This window comes from Microcaecilia unicolor, chromosome 14 (assembly GCF_901765095.1).
Source record: "Microcaecilia unicolor chromosome 14, aMicUni1.1, whole genome shotgun sequence".
Lineage (NCBI taxonomy): Eukaryota > Metazoa > Chordata > Amphibia > Gymnophiona > Siphonopidae > Microcaecilia > Microcaecilia unicolor.
This window is the reverse complement of record NC_044044.1, coordinates 28,404,361-28,428,021: the sequence shown is the minus strand read 5'-3', so window position 1 is coordinate 28,428,021 and position 23,661 is coordinate 28,404,361. Positions and strand designations below refer to the sequence as shown.

Genomic DNA, 23,661 nt, shown 5'->3' with positions numbered 1-23,661 from the left:
ATCTTTGTTGCTTTATATGATACCTATATGATTACTATTACATTTGTTTAACTGTATTTTACTGAACGTAGTCTGCCCTATGGTACTATGTAAGCAGGAGTGTGCTGGTAAATTTTTAACAACGGGCTCTTTTTCCGGACATAGCCAGCTCTGCAGTTGGAAGGGCCAGGGGTGGCCGGGGGGGGGGGGGGAGTGGAGAGCAAAACTTGCCTCTCTTTCCTCCCCCCCCCTTCGTGCAGGCACGCTAGGCATACCTTTGCTGGCAGCCAATAAATGGACTGCCACCACTCCCAACATCTTGCTCTGAGCAGCATGCTGGAACTTCTTTCACATGCTCGAGAAGTCCCAGCCTGCTGCCCAGAGCTGGAAACAAAGAGAGGGGAGCAGCAGCAGTCTATTTACTTGGCTGGCAGGGCTCAGCATCCCCACCAGCAAAGTAAAAGAGAATTCAGCAGGGGGCCCAAGGCCACATTTTGGGAGCCAGTTGTTAAAGCAGCCATGGAGGGCCCTACTTTAACAACCGGCTCCCAAAATTCTTAAAAACTTAACAACCGGCTCTCGCGAGCCTGTGAGAGCCTGCTCCAGCACACCACTGTATGTAAGCCACATTGAGCCTGCAATTAAGTGGGAAAATGTGGGGTATAAATGTGTTAAATAAATGACATGTATCTGACTTTTCCCATTTCCTTTTGAGATTTCTTAATGTAATGCCCCTATCTACATTAAAGAATCCCTTATTCAAAAGGCTGCAAACTTGTGGTCTCAGAAATCAAAAAAAGATGTTTACCGTTAGAGAAACTATTTTAAATCCGTTGAAAAAATAAAATGAAACAGAAAGCGGGCTCATAACCCTAGCATACATGCATTTCTTAGGAGCCAAATGTAATGATTTCTAATCAAAAGAATGCCAAATATATTGCTTCTAATTTATATGTCTTCTGACATCAAAACAAGCATGTAAAAATCTGATAGACACCACAAGTTCAAATCAACATAGATAAATTCTAAAATGCACCAAAAAAATGTTCATATCAAATTCAAAACACACTTGAAAGTTTTCAAAACTTGTTCCTGGGGAGGAAAACTAGATTCACATGGTGTGGAGGGGGTAGTGTGTCTTTCCCTATGAACAATTTACAGATCCTTTCAAGGGCTGTATAAGTGCTTTTTGACTCGAAGGATCGTTCTGATGTATTGTGGATTTCAGACCATTTTTGCTTCGGTGCTTAAATTGCTGAACGTTTCTCAACAGCAGGCTTTGACTACTATTTCACGGAGTCAAAACTGGTGCAAAAGGTTTTCTTATTCCAAAACGTATTCCCTAAACACATATTTCCAAATTTGGTCCCTGTCAGATCATCATTTTATTTATTTCCCTTTTTATAGATTGGCCACTGTTGGAAAATGGATGCTGGGCTCGATGGACCTTTGGTCTTTCCCAGTATGGCATCACTTATGTACTTACGTTTCTCTCAAACAAATCAGTTTTCAGCAGTATCAGCATATAAAGAAAACATATATAATATTTTCATAATAACACAAAACTAAGGGACCCTTTTACCGCAGTGGGTAAAAAGTCGGGAAAAAGAAATGACCATGCTTTAACTTTGCACTTGCCTCGTAGCCATTTCAGATGGAGCTCTTACCGCCACTCATTGAGATGGTGGTAAGGGCTCCTGCACTAATCCGTCAGTAACCAGGGCAGCACATGGCATTGCCCAGTTCCTACCGGGTAATCCCCTGCTGAAACATTTTTCAAATATTTCCACTAGTGCTGAACATGCCGCATGCTGGAGGTGGAACTACCGCTGGTACCTGCAATGGGCCGGTGGTAGTTCAGGACAGTGGAATAGCTACGTGGGGCACGGGGGCCTGGGCCCCCATATATTTGGCTCTGGACCCCCCCTGCTGATGATCCTGTCGACCCCCTCCCTCTGCCAACCCTCCCCCGCCGCCGTCGCCTACCTTTGCTGGCGAGGGACCCCAACCCCCGCCAGCCGAGGTCCTCTTACATAAGTACATAAGTATTGTCATACTGGGAAAGACCAAAGGTCCATCGAGCCCAGCATCCTGTTTCCAACAGTGGCTAATCCAGGTCACAAATACCCGGCAAGATCCCAAAAATGTACAAAATATTTTATACTGCTTATCCCAGAAATAGTGGATTTTTCCCAAGTCCATTTTAATAACGGTCTGTGGACTTTTCCTTTAGGAAGCCGTCCAAACCTTCTTCCGGCGCAAGGCTTTGTTCTGTTTCTGTGAGTCTGACGTCCTGAACGAAGCCTTGCGCCGGAAAAAGAGGACCTTGGCTGGCGGGGGTTGGGGTCCCCCACCAGCAAAGGTAGGCGGCGGGAGGGAGGGTCGTCAGCAGGGGGGGGGGGGGTCAAAGTTGGTGGTGGTGGCGGCGGTGCCAGGGGGGGCTAAAATGTGCCCCCTCACCTCGGGCTCTGGACCCCCCTCCCACCGAAGTCTGGCTACGCCCCTGGTTCAGGATTGCCACTCAGAAACCTTTTATTAAAAGGGCCCCTAAAGATGTCAGGATACTTCTGGGTGTGGTTCAATATTAAGTCGCTCTTGAAGAGGGTTTTTAAAAAAAAAGTGAAGTTCAAAATGTCAAACAAAATCTTTGTCAATATGGGGAAATATCTGAAGGCAGAATTAGCTGGGTGGGATCATCTGGGGAAAGTACAGAAGCAGTGAGCAAAACCACAAGGAACTGTTTTAAGGGCAGCAAACAGTTTTACTAGGAAAGTAAGTCAAAGTAAGATGTAAAGAAGGTCACTTTTTGTTCTCAGTCGTGGCTCAAAAAGTAAAGAAAAATGTCTCATCTTTCATAAAATATAAGGGATCTCAGAAAGAGGAAGACAGGCAACAATATCTGGAAAAGCTAAGAGAAGCTGGTAGAGTAGTCAGGAAAGCAAAGATACAAATGGAAGACAAATAGCCAATACAGTAAAATGAGGAGACAAGACCATTTCCTCTCTGAGCACACCACCCGAACTCTCATCCACTCTCTCATTACCTCTCGCCTTGACTACTGCAACCTACTCCTCACTGGCCTGCCACTTAACCATCTATCCCCCCTTCAATCCGTTCAGAACTCTGCTGCACGTCTTATCTTCCGCCTGGACCGATATACTCATATCACCCCTCTCCTCAAGTCACTTCACTGGCTTCCGATCAGGTACCGCATACAGTTCAAGCTTCTCCTTCTAACCTACAAATGCACTCGATCTGCAGCCCCTCATTACCTCTCTACCCTCATCTCCCCTTACGTTCCCACCCGAAACCTCTGCTCACAGGACAAATCCCTCCTCTCAGTACCCTTCTCCACCACTGCCAACTCCAGACTCCGCCCTTTCTGCCTCGCCTCACCCTATGCTTGGAATAAACTTCCTGAGCCCTTACGCCAAGCCCCCTCCCTGCCCATCTTCAAATCCTTGCTCAAAGCCCACCTCTTCAATGTCGCCTTCGGCACCTAACCTTTATACCTCTATTCAGGAAATCTAGACTGCCCCAATTTGATTGCCCCTATTTGACTGACTGTACATTTGTCCTTTAGATTGCAAGCTCCTTGAGAAGGGACTGTCCTTCTATGTTAAACTGTACAGCGCTGCGTAACCCTAGTAGCGCTTTAGAAATGTTAAGTAGTAGTAGTACTTTTAGATATGTTAATAATAGGAGAAACTGTAAATGTGGCCATTTAAAACCCAAGGGTAGGGGGATGAATATGGAAAACATAATAAAGATAAAGTAGAATTTCTTAGCAAATATTTCTATTCTCTACTAACGGAGGACCAGGAACAAAACTGAAAGAGACAATCACAAATAGGAATGAAAATGCGATAGACCTTGAAGGATTTTCAAAAGACTGTATTCATGAGGAGCTAGCTAAACTAAAAGTGGACACAGTGGAAGGGCAGGATGGGATACATCTGAGAAATTTAGGGATGTTCTGCTGGCAGCTCCACTGACTGACCTTTTCAATGTTTATTTGGCGTCCTGAGCAGTCCCAGAGGACTGAAGAAGGGCAAACGTTTTCCCCCTCCACGAAGACAGAACTACAGAGGATACTGGAAACTATAGGCTGGTCAGTCTGATCTCTGTGGTGAGCAAATTGGTGGAACCACGTTAAAAACAATGGATATTGAGAGTTTTTGAAAATTAATGTATTTTAGGAACTGAGACAGCATGGTTTTGCTAGACATAGCACTTGTCAGACAAATCTGCTTATTTTCTTTGAATGGGTCGCCAGACTGTTGGTTTGAGGAACAGTACATAAGTATTGCCATACTAGGAAAGACCAAAGGTCCATTGAGCCCAACATCCTGTTTCCAACAGTGGCCAATCCAGGTCACAGATACCCGGCAAGATCCCCAAAAATGTACAAAACATTTTATACTGCTTATCCCAGAAATAGTGGATTTTCCCCAAGTCCATTTAATAACGGTCTAAGGACTTTTCCTTTAGGAAGCAGTCCAAACCTTTTTTAAACTCCGCTAAGCTAACCACCTTTACCACATTCTCTGGCAATGAATTCTAGAGTTTAATTACACGTTGAGTGAAGAAAATTTTTCTCCGATTCGTTTTAAATTTACTACATTGTAGCCTCATCGCATGCCCCCTAGTCCGTGTATTTTTGGAAAGCGTGAACAGCATTAGATGTGCTTAAATTTTAGCAAAGCCTTTGGGGTGAATCTAAACAGGTTACTTATAAATTGAGGGAGTCTTTTACAAAGGCACACTAGGAGTTTTAGTTCATGTTAATAATTAGTACATGGTAAATGCTAGAGATGTCAATAGACATATACAGGTATCTCTAATATTTAGTGTGTGATAATTTTTAGCACATGCTAAAAACACTAGTACGTCTTTTTAAAAGGACCCCTCAATGTTCTTGGTATGGAACCAAAAATAACTGACTGGGTTAGGAACTATTGAATGGAAGGTAACAAAGGGTAGTGGTAAATGGAATATCTGTCCTTCCTCTAGTTCTGCTTAACATTTCTAACAGATATATTGCAGAAGAGCTTTCTGGTAAGGTAAGACTTGCTACTTTGTGGGTGATACCAAAATCTGCAATAGGGTACAATTTATGCTCTTCATTCACCATTGAAAGAATTGCACCATAGCTCCGACTTTTTACTAAGAAGAGCAAAATTCATTCAACTTAACTACAGCTTTCAAAGGAAATTCTACTTAAACATTTAGGGTGCAATAATCATAATTTTATAGAGTAAACAACAGACATCAATCAGTGAGATGAGATGGTTTACACGATGGCATCTTTCTTGAAATGGTCAGGGAATCAGTTTATAAGGGTCCCAGAAAATTTTTTTTCCTACCCACCAGCCGCTTCATGGCTTTTTTCATCTTCTCATTTCTGAGAGTGTAAATGAAGGGGTTTAACACAGGGGTTACGACGGTGTAAAAACCGGCAACCATTTTGTCACCTGAAAATGTCACCGAGGGTCTCATGTACATGAAGACCAGGGGGCCAAAAAACAAAACGACAACTAGGACGTGGGAGGCACAGGTGGAGAAGGCTTTCTGTCTACCCTCGGCTGAACGAATTTTTAAGACAGTGGAGATGATATACACATAAGATATAAACACCACCAAGAAACAACCGAGAGTTAAGATTCCACTGTTGATCATATCTGTAATCTCAGTCAGAAAGGTACTAGAGCAAGCCAACAAAGATAAAGGGTGAGCATCGCAAAAGAAATTTTTTATCTCATTCGGACCACAGTAGGGCAAATGTACTACTGGAATTGACTGTGCAAGGCCATGAATGAAACCACCTACCCATGTAGAAACCACCAGCAGGAGGCAGGCTCGTCTGTTCATGATGGTGGTATAACGCAAAGGATTGTAGATAGCAACATAGCGGTCATAAGCCATCAGGACCAGGTGAAAGCATTCTGCACCCTCGACAAAATGAAAGAAAAAGACTTGAGAAATGCAGTCACTGAAAGAAATGGTTTTGCTCTGCAGGATAAAGTTAAAAAGGGATTTGGGGACAGCGAGTGTTGAGACGCCCAGATCTAAGAGAGACAGGTTGCTGAGGAAGAAGTACATGGGAGAGTGCAGCTGGGAGTCCACGTAGATAGTTATGATGATGAGAAGATTCCCCACTACATTGAGCAGGTACATCACTAAACAAAGCACAAAGAATATTATCTGTAAGTCTGGATCATTGGTAAGTCCGAGGAGGATGAACTGCGTCACTCTGGTTTCATTGCTGACTGCCATTCCTTCCACTTTACCAGCTGTAGGAAACAGAAACATAGCCGACAGGAGAAATAAGTAAAATGAGGCCGTTGCTCAGAAAACATTAATACTCTACTAAGGACTTCCTGAGTTTCTGTATCATGCTCTCTCTGTCTCTTAAGTCTTTTTCAATTCTACATTTAAAACTCTCCTTTTTCAATCCTGACCACGACTCCTATAATACACACTCCTAAAATGTTTTATTTGTTATATCTGTTTCTCTTCTATTTCTCTTGACTAGATCGTAAGCTCTGTTGAGCAAGAACGGTCTATCTTAGATGTGTCTGTACAGCGCTGCACTATCCAGCTAGTGTTTTGCAAATTATTTACATCAGTAGTAAGGGCTTTAGCAGGGAGACAACTTTAGTCTCTCATGTTCTGTGCTTTCTTTGTGAGGATTATATATAGGGGGCATGCGATGAAGCTGGAGTGAAGTAAGTTTAAAACAAATAAGAGAAAGTTTTTCTTTACTCAGCTCGGAATTCGACTCTGGAATTCGTTGCCGGAGAATGTGGTTAAGGCGGTTAGCTTAGCAGAGTTTAAGAAAGGTTTGGGCGGCTTCCTGAAGGAAAAGGCCATAGAATGTTATTAAAGGAACGTAGGGAAAAATCCACTATTCCTGGGACAAGCAGTACAAAATGCTTTGCTCCGTGGATCCTGTCGGGTGATTGTGACCTGGATGGGCCACTGTCGGAGACAGGGTGCTGGGCTAGATGGACTTTCAGTCTGTCCCAGTGTGGCGATGCTTATGTCTTAAAGCTTTCTATGCTTCAGACACATTCATTAGCCGTCCCTCAAAGCATCCCTTGTCTGCTGCCTATATGCTCTTATTCTTACAGACATCCCACAATTATATCTCAGTAACTTTCTTTTGTTTTTAATTGCCATAAAAAACATACACCTATGTTTACTAAGGTGAAATGTTAAATGCTAACTCACCCATAGCAATGAATAGTTACCTTAGCGTTTAACACAGCTTAAATTTAAAGGTGTATTAGAAACGCTAACGCACCTTATTAAACATACCCAATAGTTTCATAGGTTGATAAATGTAAAAGTTTAAATAAAAATAAATGTTTAAAAATAGTTTGTTTAGTCCATTATACAGCTCATTTTAAAAAGATCCACAGTTTTCCCCGCATGAAATGTGCTCACAGTTCGGTACCCACTGGCATCCTTCCCTCAAACTCATGCACAGTTCTCTCAAAAGGTTATTTATTCACATGGTTACAATCACCAGTGAAACTTTTTAGAATCTCACAATAGTTTAGTGAATAATTTGGTTCTTCTGAAAGGAGTAAAATGTGTTTCATCTCAGTGGGCTTCCTGCACAATTATAAAAGAACCCCTTAGTCAAGTATATTTGCCAAATGTCATTTTTAAAACTTAGCTTAAAAGTCTGCTCTTAAGGTTATTACCTTAATAACCTTAAGAGTGGACTAACACGGCTACCACACTCATCTACTTAAAAGTCTGGAAATTACAAAGTTGTTAAACAATAATGTAAAAAAAAAAAGTTAGATACTTACAGAATATAATGTGGAGAGACCATCGCTTGATTGGAGGATTTTTGCTTTACTGGTTTCCAAATACTGGACATATTCCCGAAAATGACCAGAAAGTATTGTTTTTAGATACAATAAATTCAGAAATTCTGGAGGATAGGAATTCTCTGCCTCACGGACTCTGCCAACAGCTACAGGCTGAAGCCTTTCTCCAGTAGGCAGCAAAGTCGTCGTGTATTTAAGTTGTACTTGAGGGGCTCTTGGGATGATAATCTTTGGAGGATCTCAGAAGAAGCAGATGTTTAAACAACTTTGAAATGATCACTCTTCCCCCATTACATCTATGAGAGAGCAAAAGTTTGGAACCTACGGACCTATGTGGATAAATCTTGCATGAAAAATGGAGGCAAGTCATTTCCTCACCAATTTTTGTCTTTGTTGTCTAAATTGAAAGCAGTGTCGATATCATGGTTTCAATCACAAGCAGCAGAAAGCCCCCTGGAAGTCCCACAGTACGTACTTGCCCCTTGCAGTTGAAGCTGTCATATTGATACACCAGCCCCCATGGTAGAGACACTAGCTGAAGACTCCTGCACGTCTTAGAGGGATTGTTGTTCACAGCATGTCAACGCTGCAAAGCAAAGTCTATTCTTTATCATTATCAAGTCATAATAACACTTATTACACTAGTTGTGATTTTGAAAATTCAACAGAAGGGCATTTGACTACCCACCCACTTGTACTAAGGTAGACAGGAGTCTGCTATCCACATTCCTGCCATCTTGGATGGTGCAGCCATGAGAAGGAAATAACACTTTTGAGTGTCTAAGGGGACCCTCCTACCCCTCACCATTGAAAGCATATTATTGCACTCTTTCAGAAAGTATGGGCACTCAGTAACTTTACTCCCGTTACGAAAAAAATGGCCAAAGAAAATGAATAAAATGAACATCCCTGGAAATGACATAGAGGAATTAGAAAAGGTGCAGAGAAGGGCGACGAAAATGATAAAGGGGATGGGACGACTTCCCTATGAGGAAAGGCTGAAGCGGCTAGGGCTCTTCAGCTTGGAGAAAAGACGGCTGAGGGGAGATATGATAGAGGTCTATAAAATAATGAGTGGAGTTGAATGGGTAGATGTGGAGGAGCGTCTGTTCACGCTTTCCAAAAATACTAGGACTAGGGGGCATGCGATGAAGCTACAATGTAGTAAACTTAAAACGAATCGGAGAAAATGTTTCTTCACTCAACGTGTAATTTAACTCTGGAATTCGTTGCCAGAGAATGTGGTAAAGGTGGTTAGCTTTGCGGAGTTTAAAAAAAGGTTTGGACGGCGTCCTAAAGGAAAAGTCCATAGACCATTATTAAATGGACTTGGGGAAAATCCACTATTTCTGGGATAAGCAGTATAAAATGTACAGTTTTGGGATCTTGCTGTGTACTTGTGACCTGGATTGGCCACTGTTGGAAACAGGACGCTGGGCTTGATGGACCTTTGGTCTGTCCCAGTATGGCAACACTTATGTACTTATGTAACATTTTCTGGCTGCCCGTCCTTACTCTTTAATGCAAGTAATATCTTTATTCTTCAAGTGAGAAGTGCTACAGAATCCACAACACCCCTAGCTCTAATGTCACTGATACTAAGCCATGAGATTTTCAATCTACCAAACTGTAACCAGGCAATTATGAAGCAAATTAAGTGTGTGTTTAATGATTCTGCTTTCAGTATTCTCTATAAGTTGTGCAGGAATCCTACAGTCATATTCCTACTATTGGACCTGGTGCATCAATATCATGGTTAGAGTCGTGAGAACATAAGAACATAAGCATTGCCATACTGGGACAGACTGAAGGTCCATTAAGCCTAGTATCCCGTTTCTAAGAGTGGCCAATCCAGATCACAAGTACCTGGCAAGATCTCAAAACAGTACAATACATTTTATATTGCTTATCCTAGAAATAAACAGTGGGCTTCCCCTATCTTCATAATGGCTTATGAAGATATCCAAACATTTTAAAACCCCGCTAAGCTAACTGCTTTTACAACATTCTCTGGCAACGAATTCCAGAGTTTAATTACACATTGAGTGAAGAAATATTTTCTCCAGTTTGTTTTAAATGTACTACTTTGTAGCTTCATTGTGTGTTCCCTAGGTCCCTTAGAACTCCCATAGGAATTGCCTGTCCTTTGTGAATTAAACCAAAGTTTTAATGGACCACTCCTGATGGTGGGGAGGTGGGTGTAGGACTTTTACACACTTTAGAGGGGATGTTTTTTGTCTCTTCTAAGTTTCAATGTGTTGTACTGCATTCCTCCTAAACTTTGCAGGATGGAGAGTTCAACTTTAGAATAGTAGAATATATTTATTGAGGTTACTCCCTCATAACCTATATCTTTCTGTTTATACAGTGCAAGGAAGAATCTCTTACTGGGCATGAGAAGTGAGCATGAATTTTAGAGATCTAGGTGGTTAGATCAGTGAGAAAGAAGGAAGCCAGGGTTGAAATCCTCTTTCTTCCTCTTGTAATTCCTGTTACCTTAGAGAAATCACTATAGAGTTTATTGTCAAAGCATATAGACATCTCAAAATGCCCAAATGGACATCCATGTGCTTGAAACGTCAAATCCTGATTTTGCAAAACAAGGAAAAGGATCTCTGACACTGCAGCATGCCCAAATAATAAGGGGTTGTGTTATGGGCAGGTTTTGGATGGAACTAGGTGGGGGGGGGGGGGGGGGGGGGAATAAAGACATCCAACAGCGATTATCAAATCAGAAGAAACATTCAAGCCTGTAAAGAAGGACGTCTTAAGTTTTAGACCTGTTTTAGTCATGCCAGGGAACTAAACGGTGCTCTGAATGAGCTGCTGACCACATGAGGGATTAAGGCGTGCACTGACTGGCAGATGATCCAAAGCCCCGCGCTGTTCCAAACAGCGCTCTAAAATAGCACTGGAACAGCGCGGGGCGCTATTAGACCTATGATCAGACATAATGCATGCAAATTTAAGCAGCGCAATTATCTCTGGTCATGGGGTAGAAGTGCGGGAGAATTGTGCCTGAGCATGCGCTCAGCACAATCCTCCCGCACTTGTTTGACAGGTCCGGGCTGGAGACCAATGAAAAGAGAATGATGCCCATCTTTAAATCGGAAGATGGACGTCCTCAACTGCCCTGTTGCAGGGACGGCCAAATTTCAAGGGGGTGTCAGAGGTATAGCAACGGGGCCATTGAGGACGTCCAAAATTGGATGTTTCTATGAGAAAGACGCCTGGCAGGTTTGCTGTAGGGGGGAATGGGGGCCTGCCAGCATGCAAATGCATGCTGGACAGTGCTCACCATTCCTCCCCAATGACCTGCAAACCCTAATGCCAGCTCGGAGCAGGAGTAGGGTTTGTGGCGGCCAGCGACCCAATCTTTGGTGCGCTGGACGCTCATCATTGGGGATGAATGCGTTAAGCGCTGATTAGCTTACATTTGCATGCTACTTGCGCTAAGAGCCTTCGAGAGCGTTGTTTCACGCGCTCGAGGGCTCTGATCATGGGGCTGTAGCTAGTATGGCGCTAACAGGCTCTGGCGCCGGCGTTTGCTTTTGATCATCTGCCTGTAAATCTTTTTGAGTTTCTTTTACAAAGCCATGCTAGCGATTTCTGAGTGGTAAATGAGAGGAATCCCATTCAATTCCTATGGGCTTCCTTTCAGTTGCTGCGTGGGAATCTCTAGCATGGATTTATAAAAGGAGCCCTTCGTGCTCCTTAGTAAAAGGACCCCCAAATCTTCTAGTAATGCAGTTTGGAGGAAAGGATCGAATTGTAAGGGGCCTTTCACACAAAAAAGTGTCTTACTGTGGGACATTCCTGTGCTGTAATCCCAGTACAGCAGTGTTTAGGGTCTTTTCATTCTGCAGGTCCCATTCTAATTTTTCCATTAGCGCACAAAACCTGCAAGAACTTAACGCAGGAACTCTTACCCCCTCTTATTTTAGGAGATGCTGTCACGTTAACTCTGGATTAACCGGGGCTGGAAAATCTCGCTTTGATAGTGCGCAACCTCTCCATGAGAGTCTTCACTGGCTACCCATTAAGGACCGTACTGAATTCAAAGTCTGCGCCTTAACACATAAGTTCATTTACGGTGAAGCACCAGTCTACATGTGTGACTTGATTGATCTACCTCCCAGAAATGCATCGGTGTCATCTCGTACTTATCTTATTCTGCGCTATCCTTCCTGCAGGAATCTAAAGTACAGGTCAGTCTACGCTTCATCCTTTTCGTACATCAGCCCGCAATCCTGGAATGCTTTGCCGAGAGAACTGAAAGAGACTACGGATCTCCTAACATTAAAAAAAATTACTAAAAACTTATCTGTTTAGTAAAGCCTATCCCAAAGGCCACAATACACTTTGAACCCCATTTCCGTTTTGTTTGATTACCCACTTTTTTTTCTAATGTCTGCTTCCCTTTTGTTGCTTCTGTATTCCCTTCCGTATTCTCTTTTTAGCTGCTTCGTTATTGTATTTGTTAATTTTTTTATAACTATTATATCTTGCTGTGTTATGTCATTTTCTTCTAACTTTGTTAGTCACATTGAGCCTGCACAAGCTGGGAAAACGTGGGATACAAGTGGACCTATTAATAATAATTACCCAGTTAGCATGTGGAAATAGGAATGCGCTAGCTGGTTAATTCTTCCACGCCCCTGTAAAAACGCATTTTAAAAAATAGTTTCCTGTCCGCTAACAGGGCAGGCAAAGTACTGAGGAAAGTTTTTACGCTTAACATCCATTAGTAAAAGGGACCCCTGAGTTTGCGATGATAACTTCAGAAGATTAAAGGAAGGGGGTGGGGCACAGCGCAGAACATAAACAGAATGAGAAGGGATCCGTTAAGGATGAACATAATCAGTGGATGGCCCAGTCGGAATCAGCTCCGATTCTTCTCAAATCCAAAGCCGTTCAAGACACATCGCATGTTGTTAACAAAACTAGGCTCAACGCACGATATTTATATTGCAACTGCATTTAACATTAAAAAAAGAAGTAAGCAAATTATAGCAAATAGTTATTTAGTCAATAAAAATATAGTCCAGCTAATATTCAACCACAGGCGGTCAGCATTGTTTTAAATACTTACTGTCACCGACTAGATTAGCCCCCGATAGTCGGTGCTGGGCCATGTCTGGGCACTGGAACTGAATATCGGGGTCTACATTTGGTGGGGATGACTGCCGGATCCTATGCGGGTCCCAGCTGATATTCATCTTGGGCTTGCTTAACAATTTTTCTTTTATCTAGAAAGCCTCCAGCAATCCCCCTCCCAGCCTCCAAAATAGCCCCCTTCCCTCCTACCCCCCCCCCAAACCGCAAGATTTAGTCCCTCCTCTCCCTTCAGATTGTGCCCCCCACCCCAACCCCCTTCAGGTCTAGTTGTATTCTTGTTGGTCCTAGTGGGGTCATTGGGGGCAGCAGGGAAGCCCCCTCACTCCTGCCCTTTTGAGGTTTGCCTCTGCATATGGCTAACTTTAGGGGGTTAGGAGTGTGTGGGGGGGTCTCATTCTGGGAGGAGAGGAGGGACTGAATATCATGGGCATGGGGGGGAAGGTGGTAGGACTATTTTGGAGGCCAGGATGGGGATTGCTGGGGCTCTTTAGTTAAAAAAAAAAAGCAGTTATACGGGTCCCAGCTGATTTTCAGTGCCTGGACCTACATAGATAGGTGGGTGAATTTAGGACCGCTTTTGAGCTATCCCCTAATTCACCAACTTCGCTATGGTTATCCCTGCACTGAATACTGCCAGCACCTGCATAACCCCTGGCTCCTCCCCATTGCCACCCCCTGCCTGCCCACTTTTTTTGTGGGGGGTAGTCTGTGGTGATATTCAGTGGCACTGTCCATTTAGATGGTGGTAAGCAATTTAAGCTGGCAAGAGAGACACCTGCCTGCTTAACGGTGGAGGAGTGGCCTAGTGGTTAGGGTGGTGGACTTTGGTCCTGAGGAACTGAGTTCGATTCCCGGCACAGGCAGCTCCTTGTGACTCTGGGCAAGTCACTTAACCCTCCATTGCCTGCCACATTAAGCCTGCCATGAGTGGGAAAGCGTGGGGTACAAATGTAACAAATAAAAATACTTGGAAACAAAACTGCGACTGAGTCTCAAAAATAATTAAACAAAAACACCATCAATACAAGTTTAATGAGTCTATATATTTACATAAATCAGGATTCTTGGATTCCAGGGTGGTCACGACAAAAGATATAATTCCCACTTTCTTCTAAAAAGAGCATAATTCATTCAGCTTTAATTTACCACAATTTACAAATTGTAGCAAAGGAAAAACAGAACTGTAAAGAGTAGATTAAAGAGCCATACATCGGTTAGTGAGTTAAGACGGTTTATATAACAATGATTTTCCTTAAGTGGAAAGAAATCACTTTGAATGTGTCCTCAGAAAAGACGCTTTCCTACCTCCCAGTTTCTTCATGGATTTTCTAACCTTCTCGTTTCTGAGCGTATAAATGCAGGGGTTCAACAAAGGGGTGACGATGGTGTAAAAAACAGAGATCAGTTTGTCAGCTTCAAATGTCACTGGTGGTCTCATGTAAAGGAAGACACAGGGGCCAAAGAACAAAACGACCACCATGAGATGAGCAGCACAGGTGGAGAAAGCTTTGCGCCTTCCCTCGTCTGACCGAATTTTTAAGATAGTGGAGATGATGTACACGTAAGATGTGAACAACACCACGAAACAAATCACCGCTATGGTTCCACTGTTGACGATATCTGCGGTTTCACTGAAATAGGTACTAGAGCAAGCCAACAAAGACACGGTGTGGTCATCGCAAAAAAAATGATTGATCTCATTAGGGCCGCAGAAGGGCAGATAAATTATTGGAAACGTCTGTGCGAAGGCATGAAGGAAGCCACCTACCCATGTAGAAACCACCAGCAGGAGACAGACCCGTCTGTTCATGATTGTGGTGTAACGCAAAGGATGGCAGATGGCAACGTAGCGATCATAAGCCATCAGGACCAGGTGAAAGCATTCTGCACCCCCAATAAAATGGAAGAAAAACATTTGAACCATGCAGTCATTAAAAGAGATAATGTTACTCTGCCAGAGAAAGAGAACAAGGGATCTGGGGACAGTGACCGTGGAAAAGCTCAAATCTATGAAAGACAGGTTGCTGAGGAAGAAGTACATGGGAGTGTGCAGTTGAGCGTCCACATATATCGTTGACAAAATGAGAAGATTCCCAACTATAGTGATCAGGTACATCACGAAAAACAGCATAAAGAATATTATCTGTAAGTCTGGATTGCTATAAAGGCCTTTCAGGATGAATTCTGTGACTCTGGTTTCATTGCTGACGGCCATTTTTTCCACTTCACCAACTGCAGGAAACAGAAACACAAGAGACAATAGAAAGAATATATTAAATAACACAGATGCTCCAAGAACATTAATATTCTTTATAAGGACTCCCTGAGCAGCTGTGTCACGCTCCTGTCTAGTCCTTTTTCAATTCCAGACTAAACACTCACCTTTTTGAGGCTACTTTTACATCTTAACCATGTCTCTATAATATATTTTCCTAAAATCTCTTATTTGATATATATGTTTCTCTTCACTAGATTGTAAGCTCTCTGGAACAGGGACTGAATCTCTTCGATGTGTCTATAAAGCACTTGGTAGTGTTTTAGAAATAATAAATAGTAGTAAAGACTTAAGGAGAGAGATAACTTTGGTCTCTCATATTCTGTCTTCTATTCCACTCTATTTTAGATTTATACACAGAGTTGTATGCTCAAGACCCACACATTTGCTCCCCTAAAGTAACTTATGCTCCTCTAATGTTGCCACTGTTTGGGTTTCTGCCTGGTACAATGTTGCTACTCTTCAGGATTCCGGAATCTTGTTACTCATTGAGGTTCTGGAATGTTGCTACTAATTGGATTTCTGCCAGGTACAATGTTGCTACTCTTCAGGATTCCGGAATCTCGTTACTCGTTGAGGTTCTGGAATGTTGCTACTAATTGGCTTTCTGCCGGGTGCAATGTTGCTTCTCTTTGAGATTCTGCATGGAACGTTGCTATTCTTGGGGATTCTGGAAGCTTGTTACTTGTTCAGGTTCTGGAATGTTGCTACTAATTGGGTTTCTGCCCGGTGCAATGTTGCTACTCTTTGAGATTCTGAATTGAATCTTGCTATTCTTCAGGATTCCAGAATCTTGTTGAGGTTCTGGAATGTTGCTACTAATTTGGTTTCTGCCAGGTACGATGTTGCTATTCTTTGAGATTCTGAATGGAATGTTGCTATTCTTGGATATTCCAGAATCTTGTTACTCTTTAAGGTTCTGGAATGCTGCTCTTATTTCGGTTTCTGCCAGGTACGTGTGACCTGACTTGGCCACTGTTGGGAAAAAGTATACCGGGCTAGATGGACCATTGGTCTGACCCAGTATGGCTAGTCTTATGTTCTTAATATATTTCATTGCCCATAAGCTCATATTCTAACAGGCATTCCACAGTTTTACCTCAGTAGCCCTTCAAAAATAAGCATCCAAGTGCTGGATTAATGTTCTATTTAGATACTTTCTTTGGCTTTAAATTCTCCTTTTAAACGTAACAGTTGATATTCAGTGTGATTTAACAAGCCTGGAGAAACTCACAGCCTGTTAAATCACTGGAGCTGCTGAATAACAGCACTAACTGCAGATACACAACATGTAACCACATAAGGTATAACTGCATAAATGCGACCACAGAAAACACAGTCCTATCTTTATGGGCTAAGGGGGAGACTCTTTATATGGCGCATGGAAAATCTGCGTGGAAATCATTTTCACCTAAGCATATTCTACACGATTTAGGCACAGTATATAGAATTTGCTTAGTCGATATCCCAGCGCCTAAAACTACAACAAAAACGTGCTGTAAATCTTAGATTTATGCAGACTGGGCTATGTTCTATAACGACATGCATACATTTTGGAATATCCACGAAATGCCCGTGTGCGCATTAGAATTTAGGCACAGTGAGTTACAGCAAACATAGCGAGTTATGAGCATAAATTCTAATTATTCTCAATTAGTGCTCATTAAGTGCTGTGAACAACGCTGATTGGCATGTTGAGCAAATTAAGTTATGCGCATTGTTATGGATTTAGGCGTGGAAGACTAGACTGGATATATAGAATCTGGTAGCAAGGGCTAAATATTACACTTAACCAGATAGGGGATATCCAGCTGCACAGAACATATTTATGCCAGTGTCCAGACAAGTCCCTGCATTGAATATCCAGGGATAACCAAGGCGGCAGACAAAAAAAACCAAAACATTATACTTAAGAGCATAAGCATTGCCACACTGGGACAGACTGAAGGTCTATCAAGCCCAGCATCCTGTTTCCAACAGTGGCTTTTCCCACAAGTCCACCTTAATAATGGCTTATGGACTTTTCTTTTAGGAAGCTTTCAACCCTTTTTTAAACCCTGCTAAGCTAACTGCTTTTACCACATTCTCTGGCGATGCATTCAGAAGTTTAATTACATGTTGAATGAAGACATATTTTCTCCCATTTGTTTTAAATTTACTACTTTGTAGCTTCATTGTGTGCCCCCCCCCCTACAGTTTCATAGGCTGATAAAAAAAATATTTGTGTAATCTATTATAGCTCTGACTGCAAGTTCTACATGGTGATCTTGAAGATTAATAATATTTATGTAATTATTTCTTGCACTTGATATGCTGCAAGTAGATCCAGTACTGGCGACTAAGCTGTTTACAGTAAAAACAAATCAAAGCTCATGATAGAGGGGACAGAGGAGAGGGAAGAGGAGGGGGATAAAGTTCTGCCCATCTGTAGCCAAACGAGAGCTCAGTTTTTCAAAAAAATCCATCCCAATCCTAAGTATTGAAATCAGCCCAAACCCTCAAATCAGCAATTTTTCCACATAAAGTCTACTCACCCTGTGCTACTCAGTGGCTTCCTTCCCCCAAACTCAAGCACAGTTCATCGGTTCTCTCAAGACGTTATCTATTTACATGGACATAACGGTCAGTGAAACTTTTTATCATCTCACAACTGTTCCAACGAAGAATTCCTTTCTTCTAACGGGAATAAAATGTGTTTCATCCCACTCTGGGTCTAAAAGTAAATCATAGAATTAATGATTTATATGCCTTCCAACTCCGCCTTTTTAAAGTTGATGAATTTCATTTGTTTGGCAATAGTTGCTCTTCCTTGATATGTTAAGGAAAGGGATGGAAAGAGAGAAAGACACACAGCAAGTGAGGTGAGAAAAGGAGAAACAAAGTGAACAAGACAGGAGACGAATGCACTCTGAAACTGGCAGACAAGCCTGCTGCTTGTAAGGGATCGTAATATATCTTTATCCTGCACCTGAAGAGAGATTCTTTTGGTGTTTTCAATATGACTTTTTATCACTTGTATCAAAAGACTAGAAATTACAAGATATGTAAGTAATAAAGATTAAATGTAAATAGAGATAGATACTTACGAGTTATTACTTGGAGAGATAATCACCTGAATGGATGGTTTTTGCCTTTCTTGTATCTAATTATCAAATAAATTCCTGAAAATTAGCAGAACGTATACTTTATAGATACAGTAAATTCAGAAATTCTAGAGAATATGACGTCTCTGCCTCATCAGCTCTGCCAGCAGCTACAGGCTGAAGTCTTTGTCCAGTGATGAACTTAAACAGTATGGGGGGCTCAAGGGATTATAAAGTTTGATTAACCTCAAAAGAAGCAGGCAATTAAAAACTTTGGCACGTATACTATTCACCAACATGTCGGTGGATAAATCTTGCATGAAAAATGGATGCAAATCATTTTCTCAGTGATATTTCTTTTGTCAAAACTCAAAGCATATCTGGGGGGGGGGGGGGGGGGGGTTTCAATAGCAAGAAACTGTTTGTCGGAAATTGAAGAGACCTGCATTCTTTCTTATTCAATGTTCCTTCAAATCACACCAAATTCCTGTACTATTGTTCCTACCATTGCAGCTGCTGCAGAAGCAAGATCATGGTTTCAATTGGGGGGAGGGCAGGCAGGACCCCTGGAAGTCCCACAGAACTTGCTTGCCCCTTGCAATTGAAACTGACATATTGGTGTACCAGCCTCCATGGTAGGAACGAAGCCTGAGGATTCCAACATGATTACTATGATTATTCCTTCATTGGATGGAATAAGATAGGGATAACAATACCTTAAAAGGATCATTGTTCATGGTGTGTCAAAATTACAATGCCACCTCTGTTCTTTATTGTTAACAGGTCATAATAATTTCTTATATTACCTGTGACATTTTTGAAAAATCAGCAAAAAGGTTTTGCATCCACCCATTTCTAAGTCCTAAATTTATTTATTTATTACATTTGTACCCTGTGCTTTCCCGCTCATCACAGGCTCAATGCGGCTTACATACTACTACTACTTAACATTTCTAAAGCGCTACTAGGGTTACGTAACGCAGTACAGTTTAACAAAGAAGGACAGTCCCTGCTCAAAGGAGCTTACAATCTAAAGGACGAAATGTCAAGTTGGGCAGTCTAGATTTCCTGAGTAGAGGTAAAAGGTTAGGTGCCGAAGGCGACATTGAAGAGCTGGGCTTTGAGCACGGATTTGAAGATGGGCAGGGAGGGGGCTTGGCGTATGGGCTCAGGGAGTTTATTCCAAGCATAGGGTGAGGCAAGGCAGAAAGGGTGGAGCCTGGAGTTGGCGGTGGTGGAGAAGGGTGCTGAGAGGAGGGATTTATCCTGTGAGCGGAGGTTTCGGGTAGGAACGTAAGGGGAGATGAGGGTAGAGAGGTAATGAGGGGCTGCAGATTGAGTGCATTTGTAGGTTAGTAGGAAAAACTTGAACTGTATGCGGTACCTGATCAGAAGCCAGTGAAGTGACTTGAGGAGAGGGGTGATATGAGCATATCGGTCTAGGCGGAAGATAAGACGGGCAGCAGAGTTCTGAACGGATTGAAGGGGGGGTAGATGGTTAAGAGGGAGGCCAGTGAGGAGTAGGTTGAGTACATAGTAACAAGAGAATACAATCTATAGTATCAAAATCAACAAAGGAGGTGTGTGATAGGACAAATGAAAAAGGAGTAAATGGGATAGAAGGATAGGGATAGGTAAGGCGGTGGAGCGATAAAGGAGAAGATGGGAAGAGCATGGAGGGTAAGAAGGTTAGGAGAATTTTCTGAGTCATTGTTGTTAATGGTTATTTGATTACACACTGGGTACTTATCATTTCGCCAGAAACTGAAATGTCTTTATTTGATAATTGTTGAGTTTCTTGGTGGGTGGTCTGTTTATTTTATGTATTTATGGCATTTGTATCCCACAATATTCTCGCCAGCAGGCAGGCTCAATGTGGCGTACAATAGTCTATTAAGCAAAACAATAGTACAAAATACAGTATTCAAAGTCATAAGAGGGGGAGAGAAACAACTGAGGGAGGAAAGGGAGAGAGGAGAGGTAGCGATATGTCGCTGAGATAGCCGCGGTTCAGAAGGATGTGGCGCCAGGCGGGCTTTCGGCGTATGCTCTGCCAAATAGGAAGGTCTTGAGTCGCCTCTTAAAGGTCTGATGATCTGGAGTGAATTTAACCTCTTGAGGCAGCCCGTTCCACAACTGAGTACTGAGATAGGGGAAAGAGGAAGCATAGACGGTCTTATATTTGAGGCCACTAAAAGCTGGGTAGTGGAGATTGAGGTAGTTGGTTGATTTTGGATTGGAATTTGTAAATTTTATAAGCTACATTGAAACCTGTAAAGCGATATAGCAGTATGTAAATACTACTGTCAAATTAGACTATTTCAGAACAACTTGGTGGAAATTCATTGCAGTATAAAAGTGCTGAAGAATTTAGACAATTTTTGTTCCCAAGATTTTTATCGTCCTTGTGACTCAAAGGCTAAAAAAACAAAACCCTGCTACCCAGAAAAAATGCTGAACCCAGAAAAATGTCTGATGACCTGGGTCAGGCAAATACTACTGAAAGTCATTGCAGACAACCCCCAGCAATATTTGGATGGCCCGGGGCCACAGCCTGGGTGAAGACAGAAAATGTTCAGATATTGACACTATAAGCAACATACCTGGATATTCAGCACTGATATCTGGAGAATGGATGGCACTTAATATCTAGCACTATTTTTAAACACTATAGTCAATATTTTTTAAAAAGACCAAATGTACAGAATATAAATATTGACCCCCCCCCCCCCCCCCCAGGTCTTAAATGCAACTGGTATCCTTATTATTATAGTAAGAAGTGCTAGAACACTGCCAACTCTTCCACTGATACCAAGGCATGAGATTTTCATTCTACCAAACTGTAACCAGGTAATTATAAAGTAAAGAAGAACCATTATGTAGAAACATAGAAAGATGACGGCAGATAAAGGCCACATGACCCATCCAGTATGCCCATCCTCTGTAATCCCTAACTCTTCCTGTTCCTAAGCGATCCCACATGGTTATCCCATGCCTTTTAAAATTCTGGAACAGTCCTCGACTCCACCACCTCCACTGGGAGGCAATTCCACGCCTCCACCACCCTTTCTGTGAAATAATACTTCCTTAGGTTACTCCTAAGCCTGTTCCTTCTTAACTTTCCCATATGCCCCCTCATTCCAGAGCTCTTGTTCATTTTGAAAGAGGCTCTCTTCCTGTACATAAATGCCCTTGAGATATTTAAACATTTATATCGTGTCTGTACAATAGTTCTGCATTCAACATTGTATGTCACGTATTCCTGCTATTGTGTCTGATACATCAGTATCGCGGTTTCAATCAGGAAAATCAGACCGGTCCCTTGGGAGTCCCACAGTAATTGACTATCCTTAGCCACTGAAGCCGTGATATCGATAACGCCACTCCTGATGGTGGGAAGGCAGGAGCGTTCTTGAAAGCAAAAGTTAACATAAAGGGGTAGATTCTATATTTCACACCGAAAACATTGGTGGTGAAAAAAAATAGGCCTTGGTGTATTCGATAAACTGCACCTAAATTTAGATGTGGTTTATAGAATACACCCAACACCCCATTTTCTGTGACTATATGTAGTCACGACCATTTATGCCAATGAAAACCTGGATGGCCGGCACCATGAAGAGCTGTCCCCGACCGTATTATCGAAAAAGATGGGCGGCCATCTTTCGTTTCAATAATACGGTTGGGGCCGGCCAAATGCCTTGGATTTGGCTGGGTTTGAGATGGCCGGCATCGGTTTTCAGCGATAATGGAAACTGAGAGCGGCCATCTCAAACCTGGCCAAATCCAAGGCATTTGGTCATGGGAGAGGCCAGCATTTGTAGTGCACTGGCCCCCCCTGACATGCCAGGACACCAACTGGGCACCCTAAGGGGAACTGCAGTGGATTTCATTAATTGCTCCCAGATACACAGCTCCCTTCCCTTGGGTGCTGAGCCCCCCAAATCCCCCCCAAAACCCACTCCCCACAAATATGCACCACTACCATAGCCCTTATGGGTGAAGGGGGGCACCTACATGTGGGTACAGTGGGTTTCGGGTGGGTTTTGGAAGGCTGCCGTTTACCACCACAAGTGTAACAGGTAGGGAGGGGATGGGCCTGGGTCTGCCTGCCTGAAGTGCACTGCAGTACCCCCTAAAAGTGCTCCAGGGACCTGCATACTACTGTCAGGGAGCTGGGTATGACATTTCAGGCTGGCAAAAAATGTTTTAATTTTCTTTCTTTAGGGTGGGAGGGGGTTGGTGACCACTGGGGGATTACGGGGAGGTCATCCCCGATGCCCTCTGGTGGTCATCTGGTCATTTGGGGCACCTTTTTCAGACTTGGTCCTAAAAATACACCTCCAGCACGCCCCCTTTCGCTTTAGCCACCCCAGCGACGGACTGCATTTGAGGCTGGTGAAAATTGGCTTTCGATTATGCCGATTTCGCCGGCCTTGAGAGATGGGCGGCCATCTCCCGATTTATGTCAGAAGATGGCCACCCTTCTCTTTCGAAAATGAGCCGGACAGTTACAGAATATGCTTAGTGACTTCAGCGCCTAAATTCTAATCAGTGCCAATTAGTGTCCTTTATTGCTCGTTAAGTGCTATTAGCAGTGCTCATTAGCTTATTAAGCTTGTTAAGTTAGGTACGTAGAATCTGTGCCAATTTTTGCGCAGATCTCTAGGCGTACTATATAGAATCTAGGGGAGAATAGGAATATTCTATAACACGGTGCATAAATTCTATGAATGTCAATGATCCACTCATGGCCACACCCCCATATCAGATCCGTGTCTTAGCATTTATATGCATCATTTTATTGAACAAGCAAAGACAGTTGTACGCATAAATTCTAATTAGTGGCAATTAGTGTCAATAATTGCTTGCTAAGTTCAATTATCAGTACTGATTAGCATGTTAAGCTAATTAAGTTCATGCAAAATACAGAATATGAACACATTTGAGCACGTAACTCAAGTTGCATTATATAGAATCCGGAGGAAAATAACTAACGCGTATTTACATATTTGATATTTCATGTGTCTTAGAACAAAACTGGAACTGGCTATCAAAAATAAGCTAAAAAACAAAATCAATACAGGTTTAATGAGCAAATATTTACATAAATAATGGTTCTTGAATATGTCAAGAAATATACTACTACTACTACTTAACATATCTAAAGCGCTACTAGGGTTACCTAAGTTCACTAAGAACAGTATAATTCATTCAATAAGATCAAACCTTACAATGGAAATTTTATTAAAAAATATAATCAGGTGATATATAATCAGAATTTTAAAGATTAAAGACCATACATCAATCAGAGAGAAGAGATGGTTTACACAATGGTATCGTTCTCTAAATGGACAGGAAA

At 42.3% G+C, this 23,661-nt stretch overlaps 2 protein-coding genes across 2 annotated transcripts; both read right to left on the bottom strand.

The window, feature by feature from the left end:
* Window positions 1-5,313: 5,313 nt before the first annotated feature.
* LOC115457280 (olfactory receptor 1509-like) lies at window positions 5,314-6,258 on the bottom strand. The gene has a single exon (XM_030186702.1). It carries the CDS (start codon window positions 6,253-6,255, stop codon window positions 5,314-5,316), a length of 942 nt encoding a protein of 313 aa, XP_030042562.1. The 5' UTR covers window positions 6,256-6,258.
* A 7,950-nt stretch (window positions 6,259-14,208) lies between these two features.
* Window positions 14,209-15,159, bottom strand: LOC115457279 (olfactory receptor 1509-like). The gene has a single exon (XM_030186701.1). It carries the CDS (start codon window positions 15,154-15,156, stop codon window positions 14,209-14,211), a length of 948 nt encoding a protein of 315 aa, XP_030042561.1. The 5' UTR covers window positions 15,157-15,159.
* Between the last annotated feature and the right edge of the window lie 8,502 nt (window positions 15,160-23,661).

Excerpts from the sequence above, each read along its gene's own strand:
- LOC115457280 (XM_030186702.1), bottom strand. The coding sequence starts at position 6,255 with ATGGCAGTCAGCAATGAAACCAGAGTGACGCAGTTCATCCTCCTCGGA.
- LOC115457279 (XM_030186701.1), bottom strand. The coding sequence starts at position 15,156 with ATGGCCGTCAGCAATGAAACCAGAGTCACAGAATTCATCCTGAAAGGC.